This window comes from Haliotis asinina, chromosome 11 (assembly GCF_037392515.1).
Source record: "Haliotis asinina isolate JCU_RB_2024 chromosome 11, JCU_Hal_asi_v2, whole genome shotgun sequence".
Classification (NCBI taxonomy): domain Eukaryota; kingdom Metazoa; phylum Mollusca; class Gastropoda; order Lepetellida; family Haliotidae; genus Haliotis; species Haliotis asinina.
In genome coordinates, this window is record NC_090290.1 from 40225876 (window position 1) to 40245864 (window position 19989).

At 39.0% G+C, this 19989-nt stretch overlaps 1 protein-coding gene across 4 annotated transcripts; it reads left to right on the plus strand.

Annotated features, from left to right (window-relative positions):
- Positions 1 to 1265: 1265 nt before the first annotated feature.
- Positions 1266 to 18498, plus strand: LOC137256212 (calpain-2 catalytic subunit-like). 4 transcript variants are annotated; one of them, XM_067793934.1, is made up of 12 exons: positions 1266 to 1415; positions 4171 to 4384; positions 5025 to 5156; positions 7367 to 7563; positions 9332 to 9503; positions 9812 to 9874; positions 10974 to 11062; positions 12374 to 12543; positions 12874 to 12996; positions 13975 to 14057; positions 15533 to 15735; positions 16358 to 18498. In XM_067793934.1, exons 2-12 carry the CDS (start codon positions 4190 to 4192, stop codon positions 16395 to 16397), a joined length of 1467 nt encoding a protein of 488 aa, XP_067650035.1. In that variant the 5' UTR covers positions 1266 to 1415; positions 4171 to 4189; the 3' UTR covers positions 16398 to 18498. The 4 variants fall into 4 exon arrangements, with proteins under 4 accessions (XP_067650035.1, XP_067650033.1, XP_067650036.1 ...); XM_067793932.1 differs by having other exon boundaries at positions 1383 to 1579; XM_067793935.1 differs by lacking the exon at positions 1266 to 1415 and adding an exon at positions 1853 to 1960.
- The last annotated feature ends 1491 nt before the right edge of the window (positions 18499 to 19989 follow it).

Below are 19989 nucleotides of genomic sequence, written 5' to 3' on the forward strand. Positions count from 1 at the left end.
CAGTTATACAGTTGTAGTTTATACTTTTACATTCCATCATAGAAAGAGCTTTCTGTTCACTCCGAATGTTTATGCACATATCATTCAAGCTGAATTCTTTATGCGGCGACTTGACAGAAATGCCTTGATTATCTGAAATGAAATCTAACCCTTCATGAATGTCACTTCACCTGACAATATTTCTTTAGAAAGTATGTTACCAAGCACTAAGCAGAAAAAATGTAATACATCTGTTCTAAAGTCTGTGTCTCAAAGTGAAATTTTCCAAATATTAGTAATTAAAATCAAATGACAACCACCTTTAGTCCAGGACAGACATGCTGTTAAACGGAAAAAATACAGATCGCTGTCACAGATTCTGAACCCCTTTGGACCTAATTTTGTGGTGAATGGAGTTAGACGTTATGAACTTCAGACAATGAAATGACTCGGGTTTACTCGATGTGAAAACACATGACATGTTTGGTAATGATGTGTGAAATGAATTGCTTAAATACTGCATTAAACTGCAGCATATACTATCCTGTCAAGAGCATCCACTACGTTCATCGTTACATACAATACAATACATATGAAACGTATGAATGGTCTTCATTTGAAACAATATAAAAATGCATAAGACTGTATGCAATATATTGCACGTTGTTGTCCTGTACCTGGTTCTCTTCATTAACTTGAAGATAAACATGAGCTTACAAGAAATTCTGCGTAAAGTGACGGATACCTCGTTCTTTTTCATTAACATGACGGCAAAGTTTAGTCTGTCATACAAACCCTGAGGCAAATATATCCAAGAAAGCTCACGCAAATCTTGAAAATGCAGCAAGTCAAGATTTTGAGAATGAAGGAAGTAACTTGAAGGTAAAGTGTAGGGTACCTCGTCCTTTTCAATATCTTGACGTTAAACTGAAGAGTACCTCGTTCTTTTCATTAATTTGAATGCAAAGTGAAGGGAACCTCGTCCTTTTCATTAACTTGAATGTAAAATTTAGGATTCCCCATCCTTTTAATAAATTTGACGATAAACTGTAGCATACTGGGAACCTTGATCGTTATATCTTCAGTATATCACGACATGTTAGGCAATTCACATCCGCAAAAGTGCAATTAATGTGTTGCGATGTCAAACCATATAATAACGCTTTCCTATTTGTATAGTGCTTTTAAAGTGTGATATTGCATGCAATACACGGAGTCACTGTTTTAAGACATTTTCTTAAAGTTGTACTAGAACAACATACCGGGGAATCCCCATCTCGAAAGTAGTTCCGGAATGTATGAATACTGCCTTGTCAACTGTTAGTGAAGCACAACGAACCATTGTGATCCAACGTAAACCAATCAGAAACACGAAAGATCACATCACTCCACAATCACTCAACATATCAATAGTTAGGGAGTGTTCACATGCAAACGTAAGTCAATACGCATTTGATGTTATCAAGCAGGTATTTCGTCATAGACAAAACCGGATGCATTTATGTGAGCAAATACAGTCATTTTAACACGCGACAGCGATACGCACTATATGTATGCAGCAGCTGTATGTCATTGAACAGAACATCAGAACAAATTACGGGTGAGTAATACAAAAATGTATGTCAGATGTATCTCGTACCCTGTAAATATATTTTCGGTATTATCATGCTACATTCGTATGATAACCTGCTTTCTCGACAAGGTAACAGGCCCGCGTCGACTCTACGCTCTGATGGGCTGAGAGTCCATGCTTAATGTTCCCCATGATTGAATACCTCGGCAGTTGGCTATGAATAGCTGTCACCTGTCGTGTAGCATAGGGATCAAGAATGCATTGCATTGTACCTGTAGGACAGAAGCGCTGGGGAACAGGATATGTAAAAGATATCGAAGGAAGGCGCACGCTTGTTGTAATCAAGGCAGCTGCTGAGATAGTTGTTTCATATAACGGTTCAGGTGTCTGCTGTGACGCTATCGTGAGGTATGTACTGGATGGCTTTCATGACCTAGATTAGTCAAAGTTCATGTCAAACTCAAGGCCATGTAAACACAAAACCAACATTAGTAACACACTTGACTGTGGCAGACGCTACAGCCAGATAGGACATTCTCTAGCTCAGGTAACGTCTGGTTTATTTTACTATGTATTTGTCAAGTGTGTAAAAACATGAAATAGCGTATTTAAGTATTTTACGTATCTAGAGTCTGCTTATACGAGTTCCTTATTTATTCTATTAAAATGCTTTGAAGTGTTTTTGAGTGAAGGGTCAAGTTTAGCTGTTCGTGATTGTTGGGAATTCATGCTGTTCCTATTTCTAACAGAAAGCATTGTGTTATATCTGTGAGAATATATAAACCATTTTGTACAAATAATGATTGGAACTAATTATTCATGTCTAAGCGATAGACTGTTTAATACGTTGTATCTCTCTTTATTCACCTAGCTCGTAAAGAGTTACCAATATGTCAGCACCAAAGGATAGTGAGACGTGGAAAGTGTACACAAAAACACACTTTCCATTGTCCACATTTCAAGTCGATAAGATATATATTGTTCTGTACTTTCGTTGATATGGATGGTGTTCAAGGAAGGCCCAAATACTTGCCTTCGGATAGCGGTGTGTGTCCGAATGTTGTACACAAAGGCTGAAAGACTGCCCATTGTTCGAGTACTAAAAATAGTCCATGACTGTCCACAAAACACGTAGCTACACGTTTATTTATTTATTTATTTATTTATTTATTTATTTATTTATTTATTTATTTATTTATTTATTTATTTATTTCAAAGTTTCTGCTTTAGGTGCACATTAGTTAAACTTTGGGAGTACAGATCTTCATAAAAATACTACAAGCACACCTACACAGGTATAGTGATGTCCGTATTGCTTTCCACTCAGTATAATAGGAAACACCCAGGCCCCTTAAGCAAGTTACTCTTTAGTTGTTCCATATTACACGCTGATTCATCTTTCGACGCACCTTGGCTATAGGAATCTCTTTAAAGATATGGTGCGTTGACTTTCCGACTACACACGTAATCTTTGTGTAGGATGCTCTCTACAGTTTGCGTCATCGAGGCTTCCCTTGACTCGTATCAATTCCCATTGTATCATGGCCTACATGTGCAATAAGACTTGTTAGAGACCCTGGAAGATCCTGCTTAATATTCGTCTTCAGTCACGTATGTTCTATTCAGAATTTGATATATACAATATATTTACAATGCCGAAGCTTGCAGGTGTGATAATATCGCATCAACAGAATGACATTCTCGAAACTATCAATGTTCGTAGGTTCGCCCAGTGGTGTTAGTTGTATGAATATGTTTCGAGTGAACCGTCTCCCTTATAATGTTTAGGATGAACCGAACCGTTTACAAACAAAAGCTTGACCTTCGATCTATGCAGCTACGATACTATGACATGACATAGTATCGCTCGATGCTCCTGATGCTGGTCACTGGATTGTCTGGCCCAGACTCGATTATCTACAGGCTACCATAACATAGTTGCCATATTGTTGAGTACGACGTTAAACAAAAATCAATCAACAATCAAACCTGACCATTCGATCCCACCAAATCTTGGCTGCTGAAAATCCAACCCGGATCTTCGCTGCTTTGTGAATTCTGACAAACACATGAAGGGTCGTATGACTATTAAATAACCTGTGACAGTGTGAAACAAAGTTGAATAGGTGTCTGTTGGTGGTTTGTACACTGCAATGTTTCCACAAAGAAAGGGGAACACTTCGAGGTTCTTTAAACGGGTGCCACAGTCGTCTAAAGCACCGCCGACTGACCCACCCGGAAACTATGATTGTGGTTTCATTCACCCTGAGTATGTTCATGTTTTGCAGGACCTCGTCCGTGCTTGCGGTTTACACCCACATAATAAAGTCCCGAGACATACACTGCTTCGGCTTCCTCTTTATACTAAGTTGATATGTTGTAACAGTGATACAACCTGATAGATCTTACTCACTCACTCATTCAACCACTCACACCCTCATTCACTCATTCATCCACGACCACTCACTCCTTCATTCTCTCACCCACTCACTCACACATACACTCACACAGTCATTGATTGACTCACATATGTTTAACCATGTATCCTTCTTTCAGTACTATATACTTATTTCCGTATGACCACATTTATTTATTTATTTACAAAAGTGACATTCCAGGTGACCATCAAATCAAAACATGAATTACGAGGAGGATCCTGATGGTTCTGGACTCAAGTTCTGGACGAAAGACTTCAGGACAGCCCCAGCACCGCGGAAGACAGAACGTCCGGAAGTTGCGCCAGGTCAGGAGTGGACAGATCCAAACTTCGAGAAACCGGCGGTAATAAAAGTTAATGAATCTGCTCATCTGGTAGAATGGAAAAGATCATATGTGAGTATTACTTCCTTTAGAGGCATTTTAAAAGTTGTAAGGATGAAGGAAAGCCATGTTCTGTAGATAGTCACCTTTTTATTGCCATGAGTGTGACATTTCGTAGTTGGTACCGACGCCGTTATAATGCAAGTGATGAGTTTGTTAGTGGACTTACTTGACGTGTTAGGGTAGTATCATCACTTACTTTACAACGGCGTTATAACATACATCGAAACGTTGTACTCATTACAATAAAGAAGTTTCCATTACATATACATACAGATACATCCAGGTTCGTACATACACATGAACGCGCATACATACATACATACATACATACATACATACATACATACATACATACATACATACATACATACATACATACATACATGCATACATACATACATACATACATACACCCTTTGCGTCATGTCATCTAAGATGGATGCTTATCACATTGATCACTGGGTTGTCTTGTCCAGACTCGAATACTCTAAAAGTGCAAACTCTCTCACTCACTGCGTACGGCTATAAAACCACAAACAAACTTAAACTTTAAATTTCATTCATACAAGGGAGTATGATATGTCGATCCATATAAACGTCTTAACTAAACTATACACCTAATTGTTTGTCCTATGTGTTGTCATACAAGGAGATTGTCCCGGATCCAGTGCTGTTTCATGACGATGCTGGCATCGGGGATGTCAACCAAGGCACGTTTGGGACATGTTGGTTCTTGTCAATGTTGGCAAACCTTGCCGAAAAACCGGAACTTCTTAAAAAGGTATCTCTTGATTTTTACTAGCATTCTTCCACATTTCATACTTCGTAAATAAGTAATACGTATGCGGGTTTAAATATATCTCAGAGCAAGGTCGGTTGAACCAAAAGTACAGGAACTTTGATATCGAACTCTTCTAGCCGGAGAAACATGCGATGATATATCAAAGCACCATGACGTTATGTTCTCAAATGACCTTATATATTGTCATTAATGTCAGTGAAATAGGAAGGATTTTCGGATTGTATCATATCCGTCATGAAGTACCGTTCACACTAATCCTCGTTATGGGTTTAAGACGGAAGTGATCTGATATGTATGTGTGATGTCAAAACATAATATTAATGATATGAGGAATGATCTTTATCCTGATATTCCATTAATTACTATTCAAATTTACTACTTCACCAAAATGATCGCCGATCTTTTAATCTACATTTCAAGAAAACAGAAAACAGGCAACATGTTGCGAGGATGCTAAAACATGTCATGCAAAATCTTTCCAAACAATGAATATGAGAGTAAAGAGTGGTTATGTCTGTTCCATCGGCCATATATTTAGTATACTTATGTATGGTGCATGCTATAGGCTACAGATTTAATACACTAGTTCTACTTAAAGATGATACAAGAACTCGAGGTATCAGCAACCATTGGGTATATACCTGTTATAGGTTATGTACATAGTGTATACTATAAAGTACGGTTTTAATATGGCAGGCCGATTTAAAGATGTTACACGAACTTCGAAACTCGACGTATCAGCAAGCATTGAGTACATACTTGTCATAGTTCAGTGCGTGCAATAAGGACCATCTATAATGAGGAACACAACATTTCTGAGCGTATCCATACTTCTTCATAAGGATGATTCGCTCCCTTACGCTTACCACTAAATACCATTCTGGGGGCGGTGGGCGAACTGGCTAAAGCGCCATGCTAGTGATCCAGCGAGGTTGAGGTGTCGGGATCGAGCCCACCTGTGACTGGGTGTGAAACTTGTGCACAGACTCTTTCCGTGTTGTCACGACCTCTAGTGTACAGTACACATCCCTGCGCACTTAAAAGAACCCACGAATCCGTTGGTATATGACCAGATGGTGACCACATGAACACGTGCATACACCTAGTTGCGGGTACAGCAACGTGCAGTAAACTTGGGCAAAGTAATGTGACTATGTGTCCCAGTCCACCCAGCTGTGAATGGGTACCTCGTTAGGATGAGACTATAATGAGGAACGCAGGGTTTAAGAGTATATCCTTACTACTTAATCAGGATGACATCCATAAAAGATTTCTTCCATATTCGTATCACTAGTCACTTCTCAATGCCATTCAAAGACCTGTATGCTACAAGCTAGAGAATTTATACTTAAAAGTTAACTGTTTCATGAATCCGTAGCTCAAGGTATACTATCGAGTATATACTCTATAGGCAACGTATCATATAATACGGCAATTCTACTGAAAGATGTTTCACGAACTTCGTACCTCTAGTTATCGGCAAACAATGTGAGCTTGTCCTCATTTATCAAATTCCAACAAATGATCCTACACAAATGGCTGACAATGTATGTTTACTGTCGGTACCGGGTCGGATGTCACATACTAGATTGTATTGTCCTGTAGTCACGAGTGTCATATATAGAAACAATGACATCAGCGAAGATCCGGGTTAGACTTGACCTCTTCAGCCTATGCTTGTGGTAAGAGGCGACTAACGGGATCTGGTGGTCAGCCTCGCTGACATGGTTGACACTTCATGTGTTTGTCATAATTCACAAACCCTTGACGATGTTCCGGGTTAAAATTGATCTTCAACCCATCTTGTCTTAAAAGCGACTGGTGGAATCGAATAGTTAGGCTCGGATACAAATTGTATCCAAATTGAGTATATTGATGCTCATGCCGTTGATCACTGTATTGTCTGGTCCAGACTCGATTATCTACACACACCCGTTATCTAGCAAGAGTACTCCAGGGTTAAACAACCAACCTATGCATACACACGGTCTGAACTCTGTTTCTGAATGTATGAACCAGATGTGTTTTATAGCAGCCAATGGTCCAATAGCAGAGGTTTCGTCCTGCATGACAACACCAACCACGCAAATTCAAACAAGCAATGTCTAAACAAGTGGTCATACAAACCTGCATTCATGGTGAGTTACTGTATTTGAAAAGTGATTTGATTTGATGCAACTATTTTTCAGGTGATTGATGAGAATGCATTCAAGCCTAAGACAGACGGAATCTTCCACTGCAGACTGTGGAGGTTCGGGGAATGGGACGACGTGTACACTGATGATATTCTACCTGTAATAAAAGGAACAAATGAGTTGTTTGGAGCTCAGTCAAAATCAGGAACTAACGAAATGTGGGTGTCGCTGATGGAGAAGGCTCTTGCAGGGTAGGTCAGAGAAGTGTAGAATGCAAACTGTTCTTGTGGAAGTCTTTCAGCGGCATTCTGAAGGTGGAACAAGAAGTGGACATTAAACGTGTATGAATAACGACTAGGGCTGCCTATCGATATAGAGATCGATAATGGATAAATAAATGCCATTGGATAACTACACAGCTATCAGATTTTGATAAGACGTTTCTTTGACTAAATATGCTACCAAGTGTCTGAAAGAAATAGTTCATATCACTGATTACTGGTGACATGGTTTTGCATGCCTCTTAGCAAATCCACGTCCTGAACATAATTTAGGAACAGGCCTTCTTTGTGTATATAAAAGTATTTTAACCATTTTGTATCACAAAAGTGGATATACGATAGTAGTGAGAACACAAGTTTCCTTCTCATTACTAATTAATCTTGTCAGCCATTAATATTTGGTTCTGCCTCACCATTGAGTTCCCCTTATTGACACTTCACTATCATCATCATCCATTGCTGCCGATAATCCCGTTGATTCATATCTGCAGTCCGTTCTGTGATGTAGTACTTAACTCTCGCTTGACAGCGGTATAAGTATCCATGCCGAAACGTCCACTCACATTTACCAAAGGAGTTGTTATCCATAACTTCTAGAATACCAATCTAACAGACCACAAATATTTTCATATCTGTAATTATTGTTAACATTAACTATGGACGATATTTTCTGTTATAGATAATTTAGCCAGCCATAATAATAACTTCTTCTAAGGGTTTACAGAAACCTCTCAGGCCTGCTTCTTGTCTCTTTTGATAAACACTGATTGCTGACTGTTTTCCTTGGGATATTCGAGACTGGCTGCGTCTGAGTTTGACGTTTTATAGTTGCAGACAATAAGAAATGAAAGTAAAACAAATTGATCGATGTCTTATGTTGAGGAAAACGACGCTTCGGTATATGTTCTCACCTCTTCATTAACCATATATATATATTCCGAAACGTCGTTCTTTTCGGTCTGAAGAAATTGATATCAAGAATGATTCGCTTTATGTGTATCACTTACAATAAAAACTGGTCGATAAACGTCTCATGTCTTCGTGGACATGAAGGGTACGTATCAAAAACAACCACCACATTCCAATTCAGTGTCGGCGCATTCCAATTACATGTCTCTACTGCACCGTAGATGTTCTCTGCACCTTGGATGTTCTACGTTCCAATATTAGATGTTCACATTAACTTGGATGTTCACTGTATGTTGGATGCTCATTGTACCTTGGATGTTCACCGAACTTTGGATGTTCACTGTACTGCGGATGTTCATTGTACTGCGGATGTTCATTGCACTTTTGATGTTCTCTGTAATTTGGATGTTCATTGTACATTGAATGTTCGCTGTTATCTTAGATGTGCTATGTACCGTGTACCTTGCATGTCCTCTATATCTTGAACGTTTATTGAAATCTCCGATCAGCTGATCAACTGCTCTTGACTGTATCAAAATATAAACTGAAATATTTTGGGGCTCGATCCTTCTCACATGCAGCTGCCTCATTATGGAACTCTCTCCCATTTAACCTCAATGGTGCACCTACGCTATCTGAGTTTAAATCTGGACTAAAAACGTATCTCTTCCAACGCTACCACTAACTGTACCTACTGTTGTCCGCCCATATGCATATATGTGATGCGTGCTTTGAGCATGTCCCTCAGTGATGTGGAACTAGCGTTCTACAAATACCCTTATTATTATTACTTACTTTGCAATATGTCACTGTATGTCTGTTTGAACAGATGTCACGACTCGTACAGTGTTGCCGAAGGAGGAATGCCAAGTGATGCTTATCTGGCATTAACAGGAGGTGTGCCAGAGACGGTAATCATGGAATACACCAATCACAGCGTCTTGTTTCAACGAATTGTCAATGCATTAAAGTGTGGAGCCTTTGTGACCTGCTCCTCGAAAGTAAGTTCCTTATCTTTTTGCGCTGACTGTATTACGACGTCACCATTTTTGTGTTCTCTTCATCCTGATGATAGACTTTGTAAGTTTGAAAACGGATGAAAACCAACGACTTGTACCCACCTCAAAGATCCGAATCATCGAATTGTGTATAGTACATTTATATTAATCATGCATTTGCTTGTATGAACTGTCATTTTACCGTTTTTGGGATGGTATATATATGTAGTTCTGCTACTATGTTTAGTAAATGCGGAGAAATAATGTAAACTAAAAATGTTCCTTCATACAACGTTTGCTGCAAATTTCAGGCCACGTCATCATCAAACGGAATAGTTCCAGGCCACGCCTACTCAGTGATAAGGGCAAACGAGGTAATTATGGCCTGTAGTTGATTAATGATCTCTGATGCATTGACATAGAACGTGTTCTACTATTGCCAATGTGTTGACTCCGTAGTAGAGATAGTACTGAGAAATTTTGATTAAATTTGAGCCACTTATCAGACTCAGTTGATTCAATGCCATGGCATCCCCGATGTCTTGATCACATGTCATGCTCAATTGTCTATATTGCGTGATCTAGACTTTGACTAGTGGCTATCAGTATATACATGTACTTGTCATAAAACAACATTCACTCGCCACACTGATGCCACGCTACCGCGCCGAGCTTTTATCCTTTGAGGTTAAAATCCGTGAAGATCCGGATAAAAAGCATTGGTCTTCAGCAATCCATGCTTGTTGTAATTGGCGACTAAGGGATTCGGTTGGTCATTCTCGCTGACTTGACTGACACATGAAATTCTATCCCATTTGAGATGATCGATATTCATGATGCTTACATCTGGATTGTCCGGTCCAAATGGTATAAACATTAAACCAGCCAACAAACCCATGACAGGCGCAAATTTGCACATTTTACTCTGCATTTGGCAGATATGTCCAAAGAACACGGAGAGAGTTTTGTAGGCAAAGGTCGTCGAAACACGTGTCATAATATAGCTTAGAAGCAGCACGGAACATTAATGGGGAATCTCACCCAAGTGCCTACTGATATCAAATATATCAACACGAGTTTATAAAGTGATAGTTTTACCTGTATCAACGAGTGTTGATAAAAATTGATATCAGTAGACACGAGGGTGAGATTCTACTTTTCATCCAAAATCATTCTTCATTAGTTTTCATTGGAAAATGTACATCTCTAAACATCTCTGGCATTAGATTTGCAGTGCAACGATGTCATAGCATTGTGACGTCGTCAAGTTCATGACGTCATAACATTGTCTGGGCATTGTGCAAGACTATTGTCAAAGCAATATCTCCTAGGAGATATCGTCTAATCTCAAACAAACGATATCTCCTGTAGAACACAGTTTTGAATGAAAAAGCTTGTTATCCTAATTTTGCATCTCCCGCGCTGGGACCACATGAGGAAGGCGTTCTCTGTAACTTCTTTTTTTCCCCACAGATTACAAAAAAGAACGGAAAGAGGGTTTTCCTCTTGAAGATGCGGAACCCATGGGGGTCGGAAGAATGGACAGGGAAGTGGAGTGACAAGTTGGTATTTTAAAGACATTTGATTGGATTTCTTTGTTTGCATATTTTACAGGCTGCCGGTGATTCGTGCGCGTTTATTCGCATTTTATGAAAAACGCTTGATCAACATGTTTTACCAAAATTGGACATCTACTTTTGGAAACAGTTCACGTCATAAGTTATATACAGAATATAAGGTATTTATCTTCAAATTTTGATTAAATTTTCCTTAAAGTCAAACTCCGAGTTGGTGTTTTACATTAAAGGATAACGTTGGAAGGTGGCAAAATATTAATATATCTCAAAGAAACCAGAGTAGATTAAGAAGATGAATATCACCTTTTGCCGTATTGTCCAGCTCGTTTTATGTATAATGCAGACACAATGAGACAAAAGGTAGAAAAATAGAAATATGTATTAAAGTTCTAAAAAAATGCCGTGCAGTTATACGTTTATATGTTACTGATATTTTTCACTATTGTTTCCTCTTTTCGTTCACGAGTTCAAATCTATTTTGAATATGTACATGGGCTTGTGGCCTCCCTGCGGAATACAGATGACGATGACGACGAAGAATGATGATGATGATGATGATGATGATGATGATGATGATGATGATGATGATGATGCGATGTAGTATTTGTAATTAAATAAAATCTCACAACTGATGATTGGTTCACTATCAACAACTAATAATTTTGTAAACAATGGTTAGCGTCTTTTTCAGATTTAACCTATTCAGGTTGCTTTTGCAGATATGTAAAACGTGGTTTTCTGCACGGATATATATTTTGTGTGTTTTGATTCTTTTAATCAGAAACTGAAACATAAATTGTATTTACAAATATTCAGTCATGACATTTCGGTTGGGTAATGATTTTTCTAAGAAGTAAACATATTTTCAAGCCCTGGCATCTCCTAAAGTATGTTTCATTGTCAAGTGCTTCAAACACTATAACTGTAGTTCCAAAATCGTTAGTGTTCGATTATAAGAAAATGTTATCGCTTGCTTGTCGTTTGTCACTGCGACCAATATTCTGTTATTTAGTGCGTTGTACATACTAACTGACAAATTAGAAGAGGAGAGTGAATAATCATAAAGTCATAAATATTTCATATTGTGTGAGAAACAAAACGGTTTTCTGTCACATAAGTTAATATTCAATATTCTCGATAACACAATTCTTAAATCCATAACAATAATACTTCCTGTGATTGATAGGTTCGATTATCGATCATGTTAGCCATCCCTACTTACATTGTTCTACAATTTCTGTCATATTTGCTTAATTCATTTACTTACTATTTCCACCTGGTCGCCATGGTTTCCAGGAGCTCTAACTGGAAGAAGTTAACGGATTTGGACAGGAAAAACCTTTTAGAGGACAAAGATGACGGGGAGTTCTGGATGGCACTGCGTCATTTCATAGAGATTTTCTTCATTACGACAGTGTGTTCGCTAACGCCAGATTTCGACATTAACGGAAAAGCGGAGCAGTTGCGTGAGTGCAAAGACAATTGTAAAAGATGTTTTTATGGTACAGTGGAAGCTGTCTAATCCGGCACTCACTTGGACTGAGGAAATAAGCCGCTTTAGGCAATGTACCGGATTTCAGAGCTGATGATAAATGTACAAGCCACGGAAGGGACTTGGATTTTATGCCGGTGTTGTCAACTTGCTGGATTGGAGAGATGCCGGTTTTTACAGCTTTCACTGTATTTGCTCATGCTCATGGTCACTTTCTTAAATTGGGGAAATTCTAACATGATTAAAGTAATATCATTAATGCATTTTACTTTTTCATTATTAATATTCTTTTAATCTTTCAAAGATTACGTGTTGAGGATATTCAGCGAGTGGAAAGGAAGTTCCACGGATAATCAATCGGCTGGGCAGATACTCAAAGACAATCCAAGATTGGCATTCACGGTTCCTCATGAAGACGGCTTTCAAGGTATGATAGGGAACATGTACCTCGAAAATTGTTTGAAAATATGTGAACGTGAGGGCGAATGCCCTTTAAGTTTAACTGTTTGATCAACATCAGTTTGGTGAGCCAGCAGTGAAGCCAACAGCCAAGATAATGTCTTAATACACATTGCACAGAGCGACGTGTCGATGGGAAACGTCGAAATGGTAATCTACGTTAAAAACAATTAATTGTCATCCTGTAGTCATATGCTTCATCATCTTCTAAGTTAGCTGATGAGGCTTGCAATGACAAATGTGTTCATGAATAAACACGCCTGTCATTGACAATAACCATATCACTGATGATAATCTGGCAAAACAGACGTTAACGTAAAATGAAATGAAATCAGTATGTGGATAACGGAAATCAGTATTGACACCAGGTGTTCGCGAAACACGGGCCACTAGCACTCATGTACTTTGTTGTTTAACGCCGCACTTTTCATGCTACATGTCGGCGGTGTGTAAGTAATCGAGCCTGGACCAGACAATTCTGTGATCAACAACAACACAGTCAACCAAGACAGCGAGCTTTACCGCCCCCCCCCCCCCCCCCCGCCCCCCCAGTCCCGTTAGTCGCGTCTTACGACTAGCATGGGTTAATGAAAACAATTTCACGTTTCTCAAAGTGCTGCAATGTTACAATGCTTTGTCCCGTATCCCTACAATATTACTTTTTGTTTATGTTAGCTTCACGCGGCAACACTATACGAAAATGTGTGGGTGTTTTCGTCGAGATCCGCGATACCTCTGTAATCTCGAAACGGGCATATTAACTAGGAAACCTCGATCCATGTGTACGTCTGTAATCTTGAACCATATAATCTAGAAGCATGTTGAGACTGTTTCCTGGATCGACTGGAGATAAGTGTGTCCTAAATTATGGTCACAGTAGTGAAGCCAAATTGAGACAGTATGTGTTTGTTTAGATTAGTTGGATGATTTTTGTCCTGATTCACAGATTCTGTACCTATCGTCGTACACATCATCCAGCGAGCTGACCGTGGGGATGAAATGTACAACATTGAATGTCACCTGTTCAAGGTAAATGTACAATGGCATAGCCTGTGCTGATGAGATATATAACATGTCATCTTCTGAAAGTAGGTGCACAGTACGACTGGCTAAAATGATCGTCAGTTGAATGGATGAGTGAATGAGATTATATTTACGCTACTTCAATATTTCAACAGTGTCACTACCGGGGACACCAGAAATAAGCTCCACACATTGTACCGATGTAGGGAATCGAACCCGGGTATTCGGCGTGAAGAGAGAACGCTTTTACCACTTGGCTACCCCACTGGCCCCCGATAATTAAAATAATCGTCGATAAAATGTATTATTGATGCTTATCGATATGAAATTGTGGTGTCAGTAATATCGTATATCAGCTTTTGTGATGGAAAGAAAGGTTGATTGGTTCACACAGTGTATCAGTTTAAGACATTATTCAAGTTTTGTCCTAAATTATGTTCAGGCTGTTGTTTTGTTAATCATCCATGAAAACATATCACAAGCGACGTGAAATATATTCATTTCGGAAAGACATTTTAGCATTGTTGTTCAAAGTTACATCACCGATAATCGATCGTCATTTAGTTAACGATTATCGATCTCTATTATCTATATCGAGAGATAGGTCCAGTGTACAATGGCATTGCCAATAGCGATGTCACTTAAGGTCACATCTGTTTAAAGTAGTGTACAGTGAAGTTACCTGTGACGTCAAAATGTACAATATGGAAGGTCATCTGTTTCAATACGCCGTACAATGCAGTAGCCAGTGTAGATACCACATGCGAATATATAGACCTGTAAATGAACACCGAAAACGCTGAATGTGTGACCAATCCACTCTGATGTGTAGTGGCAATGGACCTTTACGTCACGTTCAAGGAACCATTAAGTGGACCGGCACAGAAATGAACGGTTTCACATTCACTGGGGGTGGCCTAACAATGTCTTTATAATCAGTGTTATCAGTGTTATCATTCAAGCGGTTTACGTTAGCATTTCTGGTAAATGGAATAGTTATTGAATATCCCGTTACATTTCACAACTTTTTCACCTATATCAAAGGATGCATTAGAAATCCAATTAATACCATGATGTATGTTTTTGTGAAGCGTGAGATCCTTACATACTGTACAAACTCAACTGTACCCTTTATCAGTCATGTGAAAAGGGAGATCATTAAGCATTATGACATTGCAAAACATACTGATCTCACTTCTTGTCGCGTGACAAATTTCTTTCTGGTCATCTCATAACTCAGTTATGTTATAATATTTGAAAAGAGGTGTCTTGCTGCTGGAAATAATCCTTTGTCCTCGTGTTGTCCCCTTCATCACATAAACAGAGAAACAAACAAACAAATCAACACATAAATAATAATGGAAACCATTTGTTACTCTATAACAATGAATATTCTGTTTACGTTACTAAATGGCTGCTGTTTCAGTCCACTGAAAATGAAATAACTGGTTCCTTATTGCAAAAAATATGTTTGTTTTCAGAGGAAGAGTCCTGACGATGACACAGTTGTTACTAACGTGAAGAGGGAGCAGGATGGTACACACTACGCTAAAATGAGGCAGCGTACATTCCGTTTCCAACTCACACCGGGTCGTTACATTCTGGTTCCTTCGACAGGCGATCGCGAAGGAAACAGAGAGTATCTAGCACGGGTGTATTCACCATATCCACTGTCCGACTGCAGGTAACTTCATATAATCTGTCAGTTTTACACTGCATTGATGATATGGTTTCACGTTGTATAAATTCTATTATGATTTCACGTTGTGTAAATACCCATATGATTTCACATTGTATAAATGAACTTACTCGCACTCTTAATAACGAACAGAAAATTATATCGCTTCACGTTGTATTGGACCCGTGAAGGTCCGGCGTAGAATAGGCCTGCAGCAAACCCATCCTTGCCATAAAAGGTGACTATGCTTGTCGTAAGAGGCGACCAACGAGATCGAGTGGTCAAGCTCGCTGACTTGGTTGACACACATCATAGGTTCCCAACTGCACAGATCGATGCTCATGTTGTTGGTTACTGGATGTTCTGATTATTTACAGACCGTCGCAGTTTTTTTGGTAGTCAGTAAATTCTGGAGAACTGCTTCGTAAAAGGATTCTGGCAACCAATTGTCGATAATGCAAACGTTTCTCAAAAGATCGCTCAAAATCTTGGGGGCGGTGTCTGTGTCTGTGTGTGTGTGTGTGTGTGTGTGTGTGTGTGTGCGTGCGTGCGTGTGAAGAGGGTAGTTGGTTCCTCTCGTCACATCCAAGGCATGTGCTACATTCCAAACCATGTTTTGTTATTTTAGCCAAATAGACGACAACACAGACTTAGTCTTGGAGCAGTAACGGCGCCATTAGTCCCGGTAGAGCATTGATCCCATAACAGATGAATGATGTCAAACATGACAGTGTCCACATGTTACATGACCGAGTGACAGAGTGAACTCTGATGTCGCTTTGAACACTGTTCAAGGTATATCATTCCGTGGTGTCAGAACAAGCTGGTCAGCTCGACGTCATGCATGGCTTAAACCTCTACCACTGCATTGCAGCCCACCAGCACGAGTTCCGGCTGTAGGACGGAATAACGACTAAAACCCCAGCTTCTAGGTTTCAGGCATGTTCAAGGGACAGCAGGAGATTCTGCAGACGCGACAAAGAAACAAATTGATTTTATAACAACATACTTTCATGAGGAAGTGAGTTTTTATTATGTTAACTCCTCCGTTATGACGAATACAAGGTTTCGGACTCTTTTCCTTGTGTTTATCACTTCGAAATTGAAATACCTAACACATTTTCAGTAAGTATTACATTAAAAATATTTCTCCTAATATCCCCCATGCATAACTATCAAGTGTTCATCAGGTTTCCCGACAAAGACATGTGTTGCTAAAAACCAAATTCTTCACTTAATCCTTAGAAAGATGTAAAGCACCTTTGCACGACATTTGTGTGTAATGAGTATAGATGGGAAATGTTTCCAAAACGGAAATTTAATTAAAACACCAATCAAGAAATGCACACACAAAGTGGATAAGTATGCACCCATGTAATATGGACAATACTTCATCCAACTATAAAACAAAAGTCTGAGTCCCATCAAATTCATCCTGGGACGGTAGGGTAGCCTAGTGGCTGTGATATTATTTGAAGCAGTGTAAAATATGCTCACTAATTCACTCAAATTAATTCCGCTCGTGCACTCATACATCATCCATGGGTACAGTGTAAGATATGACCAAAAAGTATTCAGTATAGAAACAATCATTTCCACTTTGTGTTACAACAACAAAACTTTTTTGGAAGACGCTGAGCAAATTTCTACAACTATAAGGGACTTCAGATCTGAAACAGTAATCACCTCAACACGAAGCCTGCATGTACTTTGCTGGCATAAATTAGCCTCATCTTAAAGTGTTGAGTTATGCTTGATATATGTGTGTAGCATACTTTAAGGGCATCTCAGCTTCAGTAGGACAAAAGGCAGTGCCTCTTTTTATATTTCCTGCTATTATCTAACTCTTACTGCAGCCAAGAAATCGATAAAAGCGCTACTATAAGGGAGAAGTATTGATCATTAGAAACAACAGCCCATTTAACAATTCAGATTATATAATCCCTATTACGAATTACTACTAATAAGGGTGATGCCAGGTATTTGCATATAGATATATATGGTCAATATTCCTCCAGCGTTTTCACTCTTTGATGATCATTCATTGCTTTATTGTGCTAAAAAGAGCCCATTTAACAATTCCGATTATATAATTCCTATTCTGAATTACTATTAATAAGGGTGATGCCAGGTATTTGCACATAGATATATATGGTCAGTATTCCTCCAGCGTTTTCACCCTATGATGATCATTCATTGCGTTATTGTGCTAAAAATAAGTATTTCTAAAATTCATTTTGTGTTATAACCGATGAAGATCCGAGTTAGAAATGGTCTTTAGCACCCATGGTTGTCGTAAAAGGCAGGCAACGGGATCTGGAAGTCAAGCTGGTTGATTTGGTTGACACATGTCATCGTATCCCTACTGTGTAGATCGATGTTGTTCATCACTGGATTGTCTGGTCCAGACTCGATTATTTTCTGACCGCCGCCACATAGCTAGAATATTGCTGCGTGCGAAGTTAACTAACAAACCAAGCGTTCGAATCTAGTGTTAGTTTTGTTCGCATTCCAATTAATTATTCCCCACTTGTTGAATGAGCAATTCGCAACATTCATGTTAAAGTGTTATGTTCGTTTGACTTTGTAATACTTGCTATTGACATTCACAAAGGCATTGCCTTGTACCTAACGGCATGTGTGTGGGTGACAACATGCAGGGTGTGTCACTCGACGGAAACGCCCGGAAGCTGGGCATGTGTTATTTCTCGTCTTGTGTACCTGTATGCATCTTGTATATATGTTGTGTATTAAAATCTACGGATGTGACGCTGGTGTTTCCATTCATTATTCCAGGTTTTGTTCGACGCCGCTTGGAGCAGAATGTTTTACATAACACCCGTGAGGGTCCGTGTTATGTTTTTTACTACCACCCATGCTTGTCGTAAGATGCGACTAACGGGGTCGAGTGACTTGGTTGACTCAAGTTATCGTATCCCAGCTGACAAGATCGATGTTGATGCTTTTGATCACTGGATTGTATGGCACCGACGTGATTATCCTCAGACCGCTGTCATATAGATGGAATATTGCTGTATCTGTTACTAGGACGATCTCTATCTTTCAAGATTATTCTTTTAACCACGCGCATAGTGCCAGAAAGGATTTAAGTCCTCGGCATTATTTTTATCACAGCACCACAATCATTACGCGCGTTCTGAATGGTTTGTCAGATTTTTGCACATTACATGCATCGGGAGGGGCGAGTCTTCTAGGAGGTTACGGAAATGGACGAATGGTGATGGTTGTGTTGGACTTAAACAGAAACAGAGCTACCGTTCTTGCGTAAAGTAGTTCCATGTTCTTACGCCAGTATGGAAATTAATGCTTCCAGAAGGGCAGGAATCGTTTACTCGGCTTGTCGTGGAATAACACGACCGGGACACGTATGGTGAAAGAGGACAGGCAGACTCGAGTGAGACATGAATGACGAAAGGGGACAGACACGGGTGAGACACGTATGATGAAAGAGGACAGACAATGAATGCGTGGCTGCTGCATTACCATTATAAACATTTATTCTCAAGCATCTACACATGTTTATATGCTTACAACAACAACAAATATTCAGAAAAACATGGCCATCCTTAACACAAAACGGGAAATATACTATATTACCATTATAAACATTTATTCTCAAGCATCTACACATGTTTATATGCTTACAACAACAACAAATAATCAGAAAAACATGGCCATCCTTAACACAAAACGGGAAATATACTTTATTACCATTATAAACATTTATTCTCAAGCATCTACACATGTTTATATGCTTACAACAACAACAAATATTCAGAACAACATGGCCATCCTTAACACAAAACGGGAAATATACTATACATATATTAATCATTGGAAAATGGACACGTCCACAGAGGCAAATGTCTACTTCACCGGCATTTCTGTTTATATTGAAATAACATTAGGTAATGTATTCTTTATAAATGTCACCGCAATGGTTCAGTTCACGGTGCTATTAGCTAAACATAACATCCATGTTATGTCAAATTATGTTACTCATATTTATGTAGCTCACACTATTGTCTCATCTTTTGTCGACTACGCACCAAGGGGTTTTCGTAGAGCAGAAACAATGCAAATAAATAGGAATATATATATATATATATAACATTTAAAAAAACCTGGACGACTTCAGTCTTGCCTCACAACGAAGCACACGTGACACAGGTGGTCTAAACTGCATCTGTTCACCCAGGAGTGAATGGGTACCCGGTGGGATGAATGATATGGATATTA

Bases quoted from the DNA above. Each gene is read 5' to 3' on its own strand.
- LOC137256212 (XM_067793934.1), top strand. From the start codon at position 4,190: ATGAATTACGAGGAGGATCCTGATGGTTCTGGACTCAAGTTCTGGACG. The intron at 5,157-7,366 runs GTATCTCTTGAT...ACTATTTTTCAG, and splicing joins AACCGGAACTTCTTAAAAAG to GTGATTGATGAGAATGCATT. The intron at 12,544-12,873 runs GTGAGTGCAAAG...AATCTTTCAAAG, and splicing joins CGGAAAAGCGGAGCAGTTGC to ATTACGTGTTGAGGATATTC.